The sequence below is a fragment of the Melospiza georgiana genome, chromosome 1, assembly GCF_028018845.1.
Source record: "Melospiza georgiana isolate bMelGeo1 chromosome 1, bMelGeo1.pri, whole genome shotgun sequence".
NCBI classification, from domain to species: Eukaryota; Metazoa; Chordata; class Aves; order Passeriformes; family Passerellidae; genus Melospiza; species Melospiza georgiana.
In genome coordinates, this window is record NC_080430.1 from 9,433,823 (window position 1) to 9,450,325 (window position 16,503).

A 16,503-nucleotide genomic window follows, 5' to 3' on the forward strand; every position below is an offset into this window, starting at 1 on the left:
TGAACACGTGCTGATACCAAGTCTGACCTCTTCCTTTGCTGGGCAGGCTGATAAGGCATGGCCAGGTCTTGGTTAGGCTTTGGTGTGGCAATAATCCACTGAGAAGCTGGGTTGATATCAGGGATCTCTAGGAGAGTCCATGATCTTCACTTAAATAACTTGCAGAATCTCTCTCACACTATGAGAGATTAAAACCACAGAGCTTACATGATAGGTTGTTTTGTTTTTATTCAAACTCCAGGTAACGAGAAAATTTGGATTATAAATAGAAAGCTTAACAGTGGGAGTAATACAGTGTATAGATCATTTGTGCACGTGAGTGAATGACCTTCATAACTAACCTATGAGTCATTCCTGTGAGAATAAATTGGGCTACAAAACAATTAACTGCTCTGCTTGTACTTGCTGCTTGATATGCTAGACTGACAAAACTGGCCTGTTTTAAATATGGACATAGTGCTTGTTTTGGAAATGATAATAATTCCCATATTTCCATGCTTAAGTGTTGGTTGACTTCTATAAAGGTACTAATAGATCATCTTTATATTGAGGAAAAATTGCTTTACATGGAAAAAAAGAAACTACAAAACAAAAAATGTCTGAGGTAGAAGAAATCCCTCCACTTGCTTGCCAGTGTATGTGAGATAAAAGTTAGGTCCTGTGTTGTTTTACTCAATAACTGTGGAGGTTGGGAGGGGGTAGGGGTTTTTTTTAGCAGCTGCCCTTGTTCAGCATAAATACATTGTGACGTTTCATATTTAAGTAATTGCACAAAAACAGATGGTAACTTACATATTTTTATTATCATATTGATTACTTAATGATGCATAATGCATATTGTATTAACTTGGTGATTTATCATAAATCAGCTTGGATTTTTGTGGAGGTACCAGAAGTGGAACAAATACTGCATTTCTGACCTTCACTTTCTCATCTGTAGTTCTGAACAGTCAGGCAGTCACAAGTCTTTCCTTGCTTTTATACCTCTATTGCTGCTATCACCAGGTTCTGCAGTTTTCATTAGAAGTTTATTCTGAACTTTCAATACTGAAGAACTTGGTAAAATCATTGGTGTTCCAAATAACACTCATTCTGGAAGAGTTGTGATTTATGAAGAGAGTAGTTCCTAAGCTTTTCTGGTTTTAATGCAAGTATTATGTTTATTGACTTTTTGGTTTATGATTTCAGTTCTTTTCTTTTGTTCTCTGTCTCAAAAGAATTAGAGAAAAGCAGTTTTCTGGTAATTCTAGTAAATAAAGACTGCTTGTATAGGTGCTGGTGTTGTACCCCATGGCCTGACACCTCCCCCATCTTTTTTTTCCCTTTTTGGAAAGAGACTATTGTCTTCCTGGTGGGGATGGAACAATAGCTGTTCTCAATGACATAAGAGTGGAACTAGAATTTAAAATAACATTTTATCCATTACCCCCTTTCTCTATTTTTGCCCTCTCCCTCCTGCTTGGTACAGACTGAATGCCTCCTTGGGACACTGTGTGGAAACCTCCATGCTTTGCTGCTAAATGTGCAGCAGAATTCGTGTTTGGAGTATCTAATGTGGCAAGTGCTAAATTAAACACTTGGAACACTTTAGGGTTATGAGTCATCAATCCCTGGCTGCTGTTTTTAGATTTCAATAATTAATACAACCTACCTGGAAGTTACTTTTCAGATCATGGTGATCCACAATAAATCATGAATACAAATAAGCTAGAAAGTTCAGGTACCTGAATGCATTAGGATTACTAGTTTTTAATGTTCAAACAGGTAAAATAAGAAAGTCAGCTACTTTATATGTATAAAAATTATTTTTAGGTCCAGAAGCAAGCAGAATTTAGACCAGAAGGAGCATGGCAATTATTGGGGGAGTCTTAGTTCAGTAGCCTCAAATGTTTCAAAGGAAGAATCTTACCTGTTAACAATTTTTTTAAAAATAAATAACCCCTAATGATTAAATACAGAATCACTCAGTAATATTGACTCTTAAATGTTTTCTTCTGTTTTGTAGAAGACCCTTTTGAGGACTTCTTCGGTGGCAGGCGGGGTCAGAGGGGAAACAGAAGCAGAGGTGGTGGTGGATCATTTTTCTCTGCCTTTGGTGGATTCCCTGCTTTTGGAAGTGCTTTCTCTCCATTTGACACAGGTAAATATCATAACATTTAAGAATGAATGCAATTTTGGCTCACAAAGGATTGCAATACAACAAGCTGGCTTCCCTATTCAGGCAATTCTGTGACTAATTTTTTTTTTTTTAATTAAGATGGTATCTGTAAGGTGTAAATGAAAATTAAGCCACTGTTAGAGTATTTGGGCTACCTGAAAGTTCATATAGAGTGAACAGATCTCTAACAAGTAGAACTTTCTGTTTTCTTTATTTTGGTGCTACAGTTTCTTCATGGCTTTAGAATTCTTTTGTTCTGTTTGCTTTCAGGGGTGTGATGGCTTTAATTACAGGTCCTGAAAAACATGTGCCTAAACCCCATGGTGCTGCTTAGAGTGCTGGGAGTCTGGGCATTGGTTGGGGCGCTGCTGATACAGGACTTGTTCTGTCTGCCAGCTTGGGGCATCCCAGCATCTGCACTAAAGCTGATGATCACATTCATTAGGGTTGCTGGCTTCCCCCTGAGTGCAGTGTGGATAAAGGTTGAATGCCTTTTCAGGGGAAGAGTTGGCAAAATGGTTTTTGGACAATGCTGTGCATTTGGAACTGGAACTGTGAGTCCATATGAGAGAAGTGGATGGGGCTGGAGCCATGGTTTTATTCTCAGGCAGGTGTTAATGCCATCTAGTCACTGATGCTGTGTGATGAAACCAGCTGAAAGCAGGATGAAGTCTAAGTGGATGATAAATTTGGATCTCACAGCCATGCAAAATTACATTTTATTCAAATGCCTTCCTTTTCAATAGGTTTTACTTCGTTTGGCTCCCTGGGACATGGAGGCCTTACTTCATCATTCTCCTCTACGTCATTTGGTGGCAGTGGAATGGGAAACTTCAAATCAGTATCAACCTCAACTAAAATAGTTAATGGCAGAAAAATTACTACAAAGAGGTAAGTGATGTAAATATATTTATATGAAACTATATGTAGAGATTAAAATACCTATAGTTACATTCATATAAATATATTGTATCTTTGCACACACACATAGTGATACATGTTTTTATGTTTTACTTTTGTTGTTATGTTCATCATATTACTTGGATTATTGGGTTCTCTGTCTCTTCTTGGCATTGTTGAGTTACTTAATGCTGTAGCTGGAGCTCTTTTAGGCTTCAGAACCTCCTGTGTAGGGCTGCACCTTTTATTACTAGAAATTGGGAAGAATTTTAGTTTTGCAGATGTTATGAAAGAATTTTCTTGACTAGACTAGAAATTGGGAAGAATTTCTAGAATTCTTGACTAGAAATTGGGAAGAATTTTAGTTTTGCAGATGTTATGAAAGAATTTTCTCTAGCATCTGCTTAGTGTGCTTCCCTAGGCAGTGTTTGAAGTCTTTCTAGTATTTTTTTTCTGTGTGTTAAATGAAATAAGAAACTGAAGCCTGCTTTGGAGAAAAATGTGCCTGTTTGTTGGAAAGTGAATTTTCAAGTCCTGTACACTGTACTTTCTCTCCATTTCATGCTTGTGATGGGGAAATAATTGCATTTGGGAAACCCAAGTCTTAGTTAACTACAAAAAAACCTACATGGAGTATTATAATCAATATAGGAGTACTGAACAAGTAGTTAAATGTAATTTCATTACTTAATAGAAAATTACAAAAAAGTGAGGCAGTATGAATTGTTTTTGTCTGTTAATTTGGGTCCCGTACTTGTAAATGCAAGGTTCTTCTGTGAACTCCTGTACTGGAGAGCTCCTATCATCTTGACCACTTAATAACACAAACAGCCTCTGGATCACATGCTGGTGTGGTCATAATATTTTTCTGAGTGTATGCCAGAAAAATCTGAAAACTCAAAAGCTGTTTAATAATCTCTCTTTTCAATCAGGGATACTTGAATTTTGTAACATGCAGGCTGGTCATAAAGTTGGTGTATAGTAAGGCTACAAATTACTTGCTCTGATCAAATTAAAAATGGATTTTAGACTGTCTTGTGTACAAAATTGTGATTGGTCTAGAATAACACACATTTAACAAATGGATAGGGACTAAATGCAGTGTCAAGGTTGTGCAGTTGATCTCTCAAGGCATTTAGATAACAGTGTGTAGTGTGAGCACATCTGTGGCAATGACAGTGTATGAGGTGGCAGCTGTAACTGTGAACTCCACATCCTGGAGGATTCCAGCTTGCAGAAGGCAATTTTCCTGACTAAGCAGTGGGGAAATGAGCTGGGTGCTGGTGCCAGCTCCAGTGCTGGTAAATACCAAAGCTTGCCAAGTACAGTTGCATTAAGCAGGTGCTGCTCCCTTACAGTTTGTTATCTAAACCTGAGGTCTGGTGTGTGTTCAGAACTGCTCATGGTGTTTTTGTCCTGCAGGATTGTTGAGAATGGACATGAGAGAGTAGAAGTTGAAGAAGATGGCCAGTTAAGGTCGCTAACAATAAATGGTAAGGAGCAGCTGCTACGCTTGGATAACAAGTAATTCAACGCACGCATTTAACAGAAATTTTAAGCTCTAACAGCCACCATTTGAGGATTGACAGGAACATTTTTTGAAGATTTCAAACGAATTCAACTTTCTGTATATCCGTACTCAATCTTAAGTAGTATAAGTAGCTCACAGAAGCTCATATTTGTCATAGACTTTTGAGTTAATCGTTGGGACCACATCAATTGGACCATTTTTTGTCCTTTAAATTGTTGTAAACTTCTGTATGCACTTTTCTTTTCTTATCTGTGATCAAGGTGAACCATGATCCTTCAGTAGTGCTAGGGCGAGATGTACACTAACACTAGCATGAATCTTGCTTTTTCCAATTTAAAATGTGAGCCAATTAGTAGTTCAAGTCTGCTGTGAAGTTAACAGTTCCAGGATAACCTTTTTAATAATTTCAACTTTTTTTTTTTTTTTTTAAATGTTTAGTAGTGAACAATGTTAATACATTTCTGGTAATGCATTTCTGGTTTAAATAAATTAAGGATGTTTTCTAGTTGTGCATGAATGCAGACAACTTTAGTAAGTTTTGACAAATGTTTAAATGTGTAATGTAAGCAAAAGGTAAACAAAAGTGAAGCCAGTGAGCTGAGTCTTTTGTCATTTGCTAAAAAAAAAATTCAAAATGAATAAATGCTGATGTTTGTGGTGCATTCTTTCATGAATGGCATTTGTAACCTTCCTGTGTCTGTGTGTGATTTGGGCAACTTGGGAAAACGGTGCTTTTTTTTTTTTTTCCCCTTACCATCTTTTTCTTCAATCTTAAGGATGAGGGCCTTTTTTCTTTGCAGATGTTTTCTTCAGTGTGACTGAAAACATTATTTTTAATTTCATTTCTAAACCTGTATTTGAAGCACCTATTTTTAAGAAGCATTCAGAGGCTGACTCTCTAACTCCATCTTTTGCCCTAATATGTAATTATTTTAAGTCTAGGCCGAAAGCAATTCTGTTTTAAAAAGTTTTCTAAAGTTATTCTGAGATTTGCTTAAAAAATTATCTGTAGTAAATATAAATATACATTTGATAAATTTATTTATTTGACATTTAATAATTACAAAAAGACTGAGAATTATGAGTTTTTTTTTGCTGTTTTGAGAACAAGTAATTGCTTTGAAGATTTGGACAAAATTGTTAGGATTATGATATCTCACTCTTATTTTTAGTTCTCAACCAAAAATCAAAAGATGGATTAATACCCTTTGTCAAATTAATGGAGTGAAATAAAGTGTTCATTTGTAGCTAAGACCAGATTTTCAGAGTTTAGTGGAAGATGATTTGGTTTTGGTGTGTCACAGAGAAAGCATGCAGGTAACTAATGGTATATGTTAACACCTGCCAGGTTCTGGATAGTTCCATGCATAGATCATGGATGTGCAGCTTTCATCTGTGCACCAGCTGTGAACATCTGGCCTGCACAAAACTCTTCAGAGTGGCTTAGTGGTTTAAAAAAAAAAAAAAAAAAAAAAAGCATGGTGTTTTCAAATGATCACCTAATGCCTTCTTGCTGAACACCATCTGCTTTGTACTAACAAATGTGTTGATTATTAAATACATTGAAAAGATATGCTCTTGTTTTTCATGCAGGAAAACCATTTCAACTTAAGCCAAACCAAGCTAACAAACTGCTACAACAGAATTTGTATTTGCAGTAAAGTTAGTATATTGTACTTTTGTCCCTCTACCATTAATACTAATTTGATAGAACTGAAAAAAAATAACATGTAGAAGAAAAAATAAATATATACTTTGGTTTTGGGACTAAAGCAGTTATATACCTTTTCAAGTTCTTTGCAGAGTTCCTGTCACTTCAGTGTTGTGTTTTTGATGTAGAAGCACAAACTTAGTTTAGAACTAAACAGTGTTTTCTTGTTAATGCTGTTTTTTCCCCCTCCCCATGTATGTTACTTCTTGATCCAGATAACTAAACATGACATTTATTTCAAAATTTGGCTTTGTTGTGATGTCTTGAGTTATTAAAAATGTTAATTTATATTTATAGGATGCAGTGTGCTCCTTTAAATTATGTAAATTGTAAAAAGTGCTTTAAAATTGATTAACCAAGTTAAATAAAATTAGGACAATCTGGAGTTGAGTTTGAATGCCTTCCTCTGGATACCCATAGATTTTATATTAAAGTGCCAAACTTTGCCTTCTAGTTTTATTCCAAGTTATCTTTAACATTTCAATTGCCTTGCTCAGGTTAGGAACACAGTTAGGGTATCAGATCTGTACCCACAAGTTTATCTTCTTACCTAGGAAAGTGTGATCCCTCTCACAGTGTTACACACCAACAGGTCACACCAGGGTTCTGAAGTGAATTTTTTTAACACTAAATGTGCTCAGGATCCAGTTTTTTGGATAGTCTCTGTTCTGCCTTCAGATCCCTGAAGCTGCTTGTCAGAGGTGGCCAAAATGCAGCATTGAAGTGGCAGTGCTGCATTTCCTTGGTAGAAACTGGCAAAGCACAGGGAATGAATGAGTCAGCAGAAGGCAGAATTTGGCAGTAGATTCCTGCAGGAGTGAGATACCCACACACCAGGATTTCCATGGGCTGGTAGTTGAACTGGATGTGTGGTCTTCATCCAAATATATCATTGGACCAGCAATTCCAGTTCCAGGCTTAAAAAATTGCTATTGTTCACTTGACCTAAACCTAACAGTCTCCATTTCTTTCAGTGTTTTTTGAAATAATGTCACATCCAACATTTTTTTAATGCAACTTCTTGCATTCAGCTCCTTTTTTAAAACACAAAATAAACTCACCTTCCATGTTTTATTCAGAATTTTTTTGCTGAATTTAGTTGTTTTCTCCTGAAAACCCACTTGTTAGGTTGCTTTGAAAAAAATTTAATGTTGTTCCTTTCTAATCCATAATTTGCATAGATGTACAAGACCTGTTTATTAGAAGTGATAGATCATCAAGGGCAGCACATTTCCTTACACTTCAATTTTGGCCAAAATAATTAACAACAGAAAAAGTTCCAAATGCTAAGTACAAATATACAGTGGGATGAGGCAGCTTTCAAAACCAGGTGCTATTGGATTAAAAGTGCCATCTTTTCATACATGAGGGATTAATTTTGAATTTTTAGGGACACCATCCCATTTAAATTAAGCTTCCTGGAAAAACAGTGGTTTGGAAAAACCAAGATGGAGTTTTTGAACCTGCTAAGTCATTTAGTCCTTCATGCTCTGCTTCAAAGTTCATTGGTGGATACAAGAACTTTGTGATGCTTTCTCGTGGTGCACCCTCTTTGCAGTCCCTCGTGCATGGCAGTAATCCCAGTGCAGCACACTAACCCCAGTTTCTCTATAGATTGCATGGCACCTGCCCCTTCCACTTGGCTTTCCTGAAGGAGTTTGGGATTTTGTGTTGGAATGCTTCACACTGTTCAGTGGCTGCACTCCTGCAGGGCTCAGTTCTCACAAGACCTTCTCTGCTGGGGATCAGAGGGCTTGCTTGGTGCTGGAGGTGACAGAGCTGCTCTGCAGAGAGTGTGTGCGTAGCATTTGTCAGGTGGATCCTGTATCAACTTGTGAATAATTGATGAGCTGAGTTAGAATGCTGAAAACAAGATTGTAAAAGATTTAAAAACCCATCATCTCTAAGCCCAGAGGGTTTGTATCTCTGCTCAGTGCTTGTGTTTGGTTATCCTGTTTCCTTGACTCCTTCAGTATTTTGGCATTAGGTGTAACTGGAGGTTTGTCTTTTGTACTGAGCTGTGCTGTGTTTCAGACCATCTGTGGGATAGTCCAGTGATAAAGTTAGATTTTAGTTTTTATTTTTGGAAATGTGAGTTCCTGAATCTGCTTCTGTTCTGTTTGAGCAGTGAGCTCCTTTGCCTGAGTTTAATCTGTGGTTGTAACAGGATAGTGCTTCTGAAGATGGTTGTGCTGCATAATGAATGCTACAGCTGTTTGATGATTGTGGTCAGAGAACCTTTGAAAAAAGGGCCTAGTACTTAAAATACTTGTTAACCTTTTTGTGGAAGTGTTTCTTAGTATTTTTTGAAAATGTGCCTCTTTGGTTGTGATTTTTGGATGTTCTGGTTATTAAGGCTTATTTTTAAGTCATGGTATTCTCATGGGCTAGTGGCAATATGGACATCAGTAATCTGGCAGTCAGCAGTAACCAAACTTTGAAACTTTCTCTTTTTTAACAGGAGAAAGTCTGTTTGCACTGTCTGCTCCCTCAGGGCTTGTTTAGTTTACGATTGAGCTATGACCACAGACTTGATTTGCCTCAACAAAGACAGTTTGGGTTTTCTTGTTATTGTTTGTCTTAAAGTGGTCGTTGTGGTACAGAACTTCTTACCTTCCACCTGAAATGCTGAAATGGTCCTTACATTGCACCAGGGCTGGAATGAAGAATGTTGGCTTTGTTAGTGTTACAAACTGTACCTTTGAATTTGTAATTCTAGTGGATTTCCTACTTGGTTTTGAAAAATATATCTTGGCTAGAGTTGGTTGTTGAGTGAAGTGCACTCCTGAAAGGTTAAAGCTGAAGATGGTTGGTTTATTCTCTGCTATATAGGTCATGCTTTCACAAAATAGTAAACCTTATGTTTGAGATGCTGCTGTCAAATTAAAAAAAAATCACGAAAGAATGAAAATCCTGTGATGATCAGAGCCATAACCATGAACCTCTGCAAGCTGTGCTGATTTAAACTCACTGAAACTTCTCTGAATACTCTGTTGTGGCAGACTCAGTGCTGCATTAGGTGTTATCTCACAACAGCTGGTAGAAAGTTAATCAAAACCCCACACGAGTACTTTATGCTCTGTCATGCTGCTGTGGCCAAAAGATAGGAGGAGTTTGGAGGTGATAGTGCCCATGCCTGAAAGCTGGGCTGTCCTGGTGTGAGGCAGATTGCACTGATGGCCTGACTGCTAATTGCCTTCTGAAAGAATAAAGGAAGACTTTCAGATGTTGTCAGATTCAAAATGCTGTGGTGGGGATTAAAGTATGTTTAATTGAGAAGATAAGTAAAACATTTTATCAGAAGGACACGATTAAATAGAATTCTCTTTAGTTTCTCTGGCTTTTACAATGAAATTAACTTTGCAGCATACTGAGTTAATTTTAAACTCACTAAAAAGAGGAAATTTTTGAACCTGACTTAAAACTGACAGTCAAGAAAAAATATTTTTAGAGGCTTCTGGTAATAACTTAAAATTTGGCTTTGGCCTATAGCTTATCTTTACCTCTGAACCTCAAATGGGGGCTTGTCTAGCTCTTCTTTGCAATGCAACCAACTTCAAGTGAATTTCATAAAAATAGAAACAAACAAAACTGTGTACCGGCTAGTTTACCATCATTCACCTGAATGTTAGAGAGATGAAATAGTAACACCTCATTTGGAAAAGCTCACGTGAGCTTGCTGCTCTGTTACCTGACATTGAGAATGCTCCAGTTCCTCCTCCTTTTTGAAGTTAAAAGTCAAATTTGACATTTCCTGCATTGTTTCTTAATTGTGAATTTATTTAAGTTACTGGAATGAGAGAGGAATCCAGCCTGGTGACTGGCCAGAGTATTCATGTTGAAGAACACAGATTTGTGATGGCCAGAAAAGAGAATTACTTGGCTGTGTCTGTAACGGAGTTGCTCGAAGGTGTTACTAAACCAGCTGAAAATGCAAAGCAGTAGCTCTGGAATCTTCTGTCTTGGTTCCAGTCACAAGCTTGATTGAATTGTGGTGCAGGAGGGGAATTTACCTCCCAATAATAAAAAAAGTCATAAGGCTGCAGAGGCTTTGAGACATCTGATAGAGAAACTGGGCAGCCTCATCCATCTTTTGGTTTCCCTCCAGAAATACATGTCAAGCCTGTGTTAATCTTTGTAACTGATATATAGAGTAAGATTAACTTGCTAATTTATCACACATTTGCATAACTGTCACCATAGCCACCTCTGGCAAAGTTTTCTCCTAGACATGTAGTTGGAGGCTGCCTTTTACTCTTCACAGAAACTAAATCTGCATTTGTCATCCTGTTGTGATATTTGTCATACTCAGCAATGGAAATACTGTGCTTTGCTTTTGTGTAAGAGCATTCTGCAGTATCAGTCACTGTCATTCTCCTTCCAGGGGGAGCTAGACTGTGGATGTTTTAAAATTGGTTTGAACTTCTCTGTGAAAGTATTTCTGAAGGAAAATGGAGAAAACTTACATGGCCAAGGCTAGAGGACAAGGTCTTCTGTCTGCAGAGGACTTTGGCCAGGCTTTGTGTAATATCACTGCCTCTTGTGAGAAGGCACTTTGGTGCTTTGAGTTACTTGGGCATCTGCTGTTGAGTATTCACTCAGACACCCCTGAGAATTTCTCTGCTAATCTCATTCCTTACTGCTGGGTGCCTGTGGAAATACAGGCAGGTCCTTATCACCAAATGTACTGCACTTGGATAATGAAAGGGCATTATTCATCTCTTCTACACCAGGTGGGAGCTGGCTGTCCAGGAGAGCAGTAGAGAGCTAGAAATTCACTTGGAGCTATTTTGGCTGTATCTGGTCCTGCCTGCAAGCAGGAGTAGCATTCACAAGCCTCCTGCCCTTGGTTTTTGACTGAGCTCCTGAGTTATTGCAAAGAGGTGGAAGATTTTCCTTTTGGGGACATTCACCTTGAGAGTTAGGACAACCACCAAAATGTTTCTTTTATTAAACACCTCTAGTGCTCCTTCTGTCTTTTCTGGGATTGGATGGTGTACCCCCGAGAACAACAGCAAGTCTTAAGGTCCTTGAAACCAGTAAGGGAGGAGCAGGAAAACAATGTAGCTTGTTTTGTGCTGTTGACATAAATTTCAAGGACTTTTCTCCTCATTTGGCTTTTGCCTTTCTCATCAGGAAAACACGATCACGAGTTATCACAGTGAATGCAGAAGTGGTGGGTGTTTGTCTGTGTCTCCTCCTCCAGTGAACCCTGCCTGTTCTCTGGCTGCCCAGGCTCAGCCCTGCTCTGGAGGCTGTTCCCCTGCCAGCACAAGCAAGGGAGGTGGTTCTGCAGCCTGAGGATGCTGTGCCAAATTCCACTTTGATTCTAAAAAATGTGTACAACAGTTAGAAAAAACTGAGCATATCAGAGGTCGCCTTGTTTGGAAGAAGAGTATAAATATTTGTATCAGGCTAGACAAATTCAAATGAGAAGATAAACACACATTTTTAACACATGGATGATTAACTGTTGGAAGAAGCTGCCAAGAGCAGTAGTTTCTCTGGCTTTCATGTCTTAAAGACCAGCTTTCTGAAAAATATCTCCGAGTGAGAAGGGATTGCTTGGGCTTTACAGAGAAGTAGTGGAAGCTCTGGGAGCCTGGGGCACAGAGTGAGATGCACCTTGGAGCACAGTGCTCCTTCCAGCCCCCCTCCATGGGCTGTACTTGGCTCCTTCCCTCCTGGTGGGCTGACACTGATGCACAGGTCATGTTCCCTTACTGTGGTTTTCAGGCTGGGGGATGATTCTGTGATGTGGGGGCTGCTTTGTCTCTTGGGAGGTGCTGAGGAAGCAGGGGAGCTGGGAAGAGAGAGAGGAGCCAACACCACGTGCACCTGGGGCAGCCTGATGACTATTGCCCTAAAGCATCCAGCTTGGGATGTGTAGGTGCCAAGAGTGGACTTCGTGTGGGAGAAGACATCCCGGATCTGTTCAGGTAAGTGGCTTTATTGTTGTGGATGAATTGGATGTTAAGTGAGGAGGAGGAGGAGGAGGAACCAGGGCAGGTCAGTGATGACTGTGCCAGGGAGTTAGATTTGGAATTTGCAATACAATGAGCCCTTGTGTATGTCCTGTCTTCTTACCAGCTACTGGCTGCACACCTTGAGGCAGCCTAATTCCAGCTCCTCAGCTGAAGATCAGGATGTCTCTTGTTAATCGGTGTAATGATACAGCAGAGATCCACATTTCAGAGTAAACTGTTCGTTTTCTTGAATGCTGGCAACGTTTTAATGATCTAAAGTTTTTTGTTTTTACTGTGTGTTAAATCTCAAGTGGGTAACAATACATGTGTTTTGAATTTTAAGTGACTGTGATGAAAAGAGCTGGCTTTTTGTTAATGGAATCACCTTTGGTATTGTGCTCAATGCCTAAAACTGCATTGTGTCAGACAGATATTTCTACAGAGTAGCCAGGGAAGTGTCCTATAGGGCTGTGTGTGAAAAACCTCTCTGTGGATGATACTTTGAGTTTTGTATATACCCAGAGCTGCATTTGTTAGGTTCATTTCTAAGGAGGACTTGAGGAAAGGCAACTTCCTAGAATTAAAATTCATCAGCATTTGGGTCACATAAGGAACAAACAGTTTGTAACAAAACTGAAAGGTAAGCTATTGTGTGGTAAAATCCTGGTATCTCTTGAAGTCCTCCCAGATTTTCTGGGAAAGGTATCCTGCTTGAAGAGCACTGGAACTCCAGAATGTTACTCTTCAATGGTCAAATGAACCATATTTTGAGATGTAAATATTCAGGCCTGAAAATAGCCCTTGTGCAGTCTCCTTTCTGAGCAAGTAATAAAAAGTGTAAGACTTTTTCCAGTCACCAGCATGGCCAGAGCCAGCTGTAGTGACACAAGGAATCTTGTTAATGGAAAAGCAAACAAGTGTACGTGCTGTACTGCTCTGCCTTCTTCTGGCCTAAAAGGAGGCTCAGACAAAAACATTTCTGTAGTTTGCAAAGTGTGTAGCCAGTGCACACCTTGAATGTTTGTTAGCAGTAAACAGCTTCTAAACTGTTAAAAATTGTTTAAAGCAACTGTTTTTAAATGTACCAGAACTGGAACTTGTCGAAGCAAAACAATTCCATCAATTTTATCTGTATTTTCCAAGGACCTTCAAAGATTTGAGTTGTATTCTGTGTAGAACCTTTTCCAGAGATGGAAAATGCAGTTTTGTTTACTGTACAAATCAAGTCCTCTGTTAGTCACTGCCTGGTCTTTGTAGACTAAACACCCTTTTGAGAAGCAGGTAGAAAATTACAAGTAGATGATTGGTTTTTACCACTGTTAAATAAAAAGAAAATTATGTGTACTTTACTATGCATATTCATATTTTAGAGGTGTTACGTATCAATGTCAGCTGCTCCTATATAGTATCTAAATTGGAGGATCTATTGCTATTGACCTACTTTTGATCTATATTGAAAGTATTAGCCTGAAAGAATGGGAAGAAAATCTGTTTGGTTAAAGGTTGAAAGAACGTAGAGTAATTTGTCCTGAAGCTTTCTCATGGCAGTTTTGTAGCCATTAATAATTTATTTATTAATAGCTCTAACTCTGTCTCGAAAAGTGTCATAGAACAGAAAGTGACTTTTAAGTGGCTTCTAATGCAGTGACTAATTGAGAAGATGCTTCTTGTAATCACTCCTCAAACCAAGAAACTCAGCTCAGGGAAATAAAACATTTTTCTGAGAAGACACAGGTGTTCAAACCTCCCTGCTCTTCTTGATCAACCAAATTGAGAACATAACATTAACTGATTACTCTTACGTGGTTTCCACTCTTCCCCCTCCTCTAGCACTTGCTCTGGGATCACATGTGTGGTTTTGCCCTCGAAATGTTTATAGAAGGTGATGACTCCATCCCTGGTAACCCTTTTTGTGGAATAAATCACAAAGCCAAGTGCATGCTCGTGCTGCTCTGTTCAGGGGAGGTGCTTGCTGCCCTGCACAGAATAGTTTCCAGTAGTGGAAAGTTCTTTTATGAGAGCTGTTTGTGGGGGGGAATTTTGCCTTGCGCCTCCCAGCTCCTCCTGAAACCAGAAACGAGCCCTTGGTTCATGCTGGGCTCTAGATTCAGATTGCTGTTGTGTTTTCTGGGTGTGGTGGCAAAATTACCCAAATTGTCAGTGTCTCTGCTGTTGGGTTTGGGCCTGGAAGGGGCTCAGAGCCAAGCTGGCAACTTGGAGTGCAGCTTTCATGGAGGTTAGATGATAGATTGTTAACAGAGGTCAAAGCCTCTTGGGTTTTCTATTTTTGTGACTATTCTGGCTAATCTTTTAAAATCTAGGTCCTCCAGATTTTCAGTTTAAACTGGAGTAGAGGTGGACACTCAGGTCTTAACTGAACTGTCATCAGTGTCTATTTATTGCTGTCACAACAGTGTGGTTTTATTTGTTGATTTATTTTCTCAATTGAATTCAGTGCTTTGAAGGCTTTTGCAAACAGATTCCATCTCCTGGAAGGCAACTTTGCTGCCCTTTTGGCTCCAATTCTGTTTCCAGTCCACTATTCAGTCTTGTCTAAGCAACTTTCTCCTTAGAAAAACAGTTCATGATTCTTTTATTTAGTATTTTTAAATATTACTGTAAATGGAGATTGTTTCTGTAGAGATACCAGGCTGTATCCAATACCAGCAGTTCAATCAAGGTCAGAATTTCAATTGGAAAGTGACAAAATGTTCTCAAATGTGCAAAATCTGGGGCTATTTCTGTCAGTCACTGACTTGCATGATACCAAGTGTAGGTGAACATCAGCCTTACCTGTTGTGGATCTGTTCCAGAGTTGCTCTCTCTCTCACAGTGCTGTCTGCAGGACATTCCCAGCCCTGCAAAGGGACCCACCCTGGGTCACAAGGCTGAGCAGAAATGCTTTTGTGTAAATTGAGTTTGACACCTTCACACTCAGTAAAGCTCTTGGCAAATGTTTCTGAGAAGATTCTGAGTTTGCTGATGTTCAGGGAGGAGGTGGAGCAGCTCTGCTGGATGTTGCACTTTGAGCTGCTACAAAATTGTAGTTACACAGCTCAAACCACAGCAGCTTTGATACTTGTTTTTATAGTTTTTCAAATATTTATACCATGATATGTTGATCCCACTGACAAATAGTCACTCAAACATTCTTCCATAAAGCTTTCAGTGCCATTACAGAATTACAGGAGATGAGGGTACATCTTTATGCTGGGTGATTTTGAGCAGAAGCCGGTTATGGCAACTTCAGGTGTTGAGTTGTGCAGTTTTGGTGGGTGCAGCCCTCCCCAGGTCACATCCACATCTCCACAAGAACCAGTGGGCTCTGCAGTGTGCATTCCACCCTTCTGGAATGTGGAGCACTCCAGCCTCTCTGCCATTATGGAAAGTTCTTAAATACTGGAGCCCCCTTTTTTACTTTGGCCCCAGAGATTGTGGTTGCTCCTGTCCTTGGTGCTTCATCCCACAGCTCTGGAGGTGTGTGACAAGAGGAGAAGGTGGGATGGTGCCACTGCAGCCTCACAGAACGGGAGCAGCCCTGGGGTGGCTTTCTTGGAAGGTTCCTGGCCTTGCTGGTGCACCCAGAGCTACCAATGCCACTCTTCAAACTCTCCTTCTCTTTCCAAAACTCACAAAGCTCTCTTGGTGAAATCTTGCCTGCTCCCCCTGGATCTCTGCAGAAGGAATGTATAAACTGATGATTCTGTTTCCAGGCACAAAAGAGAATTGTAAGTATTGTTAGTGTTGGGTGGTAGTCATGTTCCTGGTTGGTGTTTGGGTTTTTTTCAGTTGAGAAAATCTTCATTTCTGTGCTCTCTTTATTGGTTGTTTGGGTCAGAAGTTCATTTTGAGAAGCGTATATGGAACAATTTTTTTTACAATACATGAAACAATATTTTTATCTGTTTAAATACCTGCATGTATATGTGTGTATACATTGCATTTATAAACATTGACAGGATTTGAAAAATTATATTTCTAAACTGTGGTGGGTTTAAGGCATAGATCTTGACTATGGGTGGGAAAGAAGAATGTTTGGAAACTTTTGAGATGGATTGGAGATGCCAAACAACAAAAGTTGGTGAAGCTTGGGAGGCTCTTCTAAGGCCAGTTGTACAGGTTTCATAATTAAATATAGTATTCATCAAAACTACCATTGAGTGTCAACTTGAAACACTATTTTTTTAAAAAATTCAGGATTGTCATTTTTGTATCAAAAATGGAACAGCAGCTAACA

General features: G+C 39.1%; 1 protein-coding gene across 2 annotated transcripts in view; it reads left to right on the top strand.

Annotated features, from left to right (window-relative positions):
* Positions 1-16,503, top strand: part of DNAJB6 (DnaJ heat shock protein family (Hsp40) member B6) — a 57,158-nt gene that overhangs the window by 22,168 nt on the left and 18,487 nt on the right. For both annotated transcript variants that reach the window (XM_058020668.1, XM_058020675.1), the window contains exons 6-8: positions 2,006-2,140; positions 2,905-3,049; positions 4,481-4,551. In XM_058020668.1, coding sequence (XP_057876651.1) covers positions 2,006-2,140; positions 2,905-3,049; positions 4,481-4,551 — 351 coding nt within the window. The remainder of the gene's footprint in view (positions 1-2,005; positions 2,141-2,904; positions 3,050-4,480; positions 4,552-16,503) is intronic.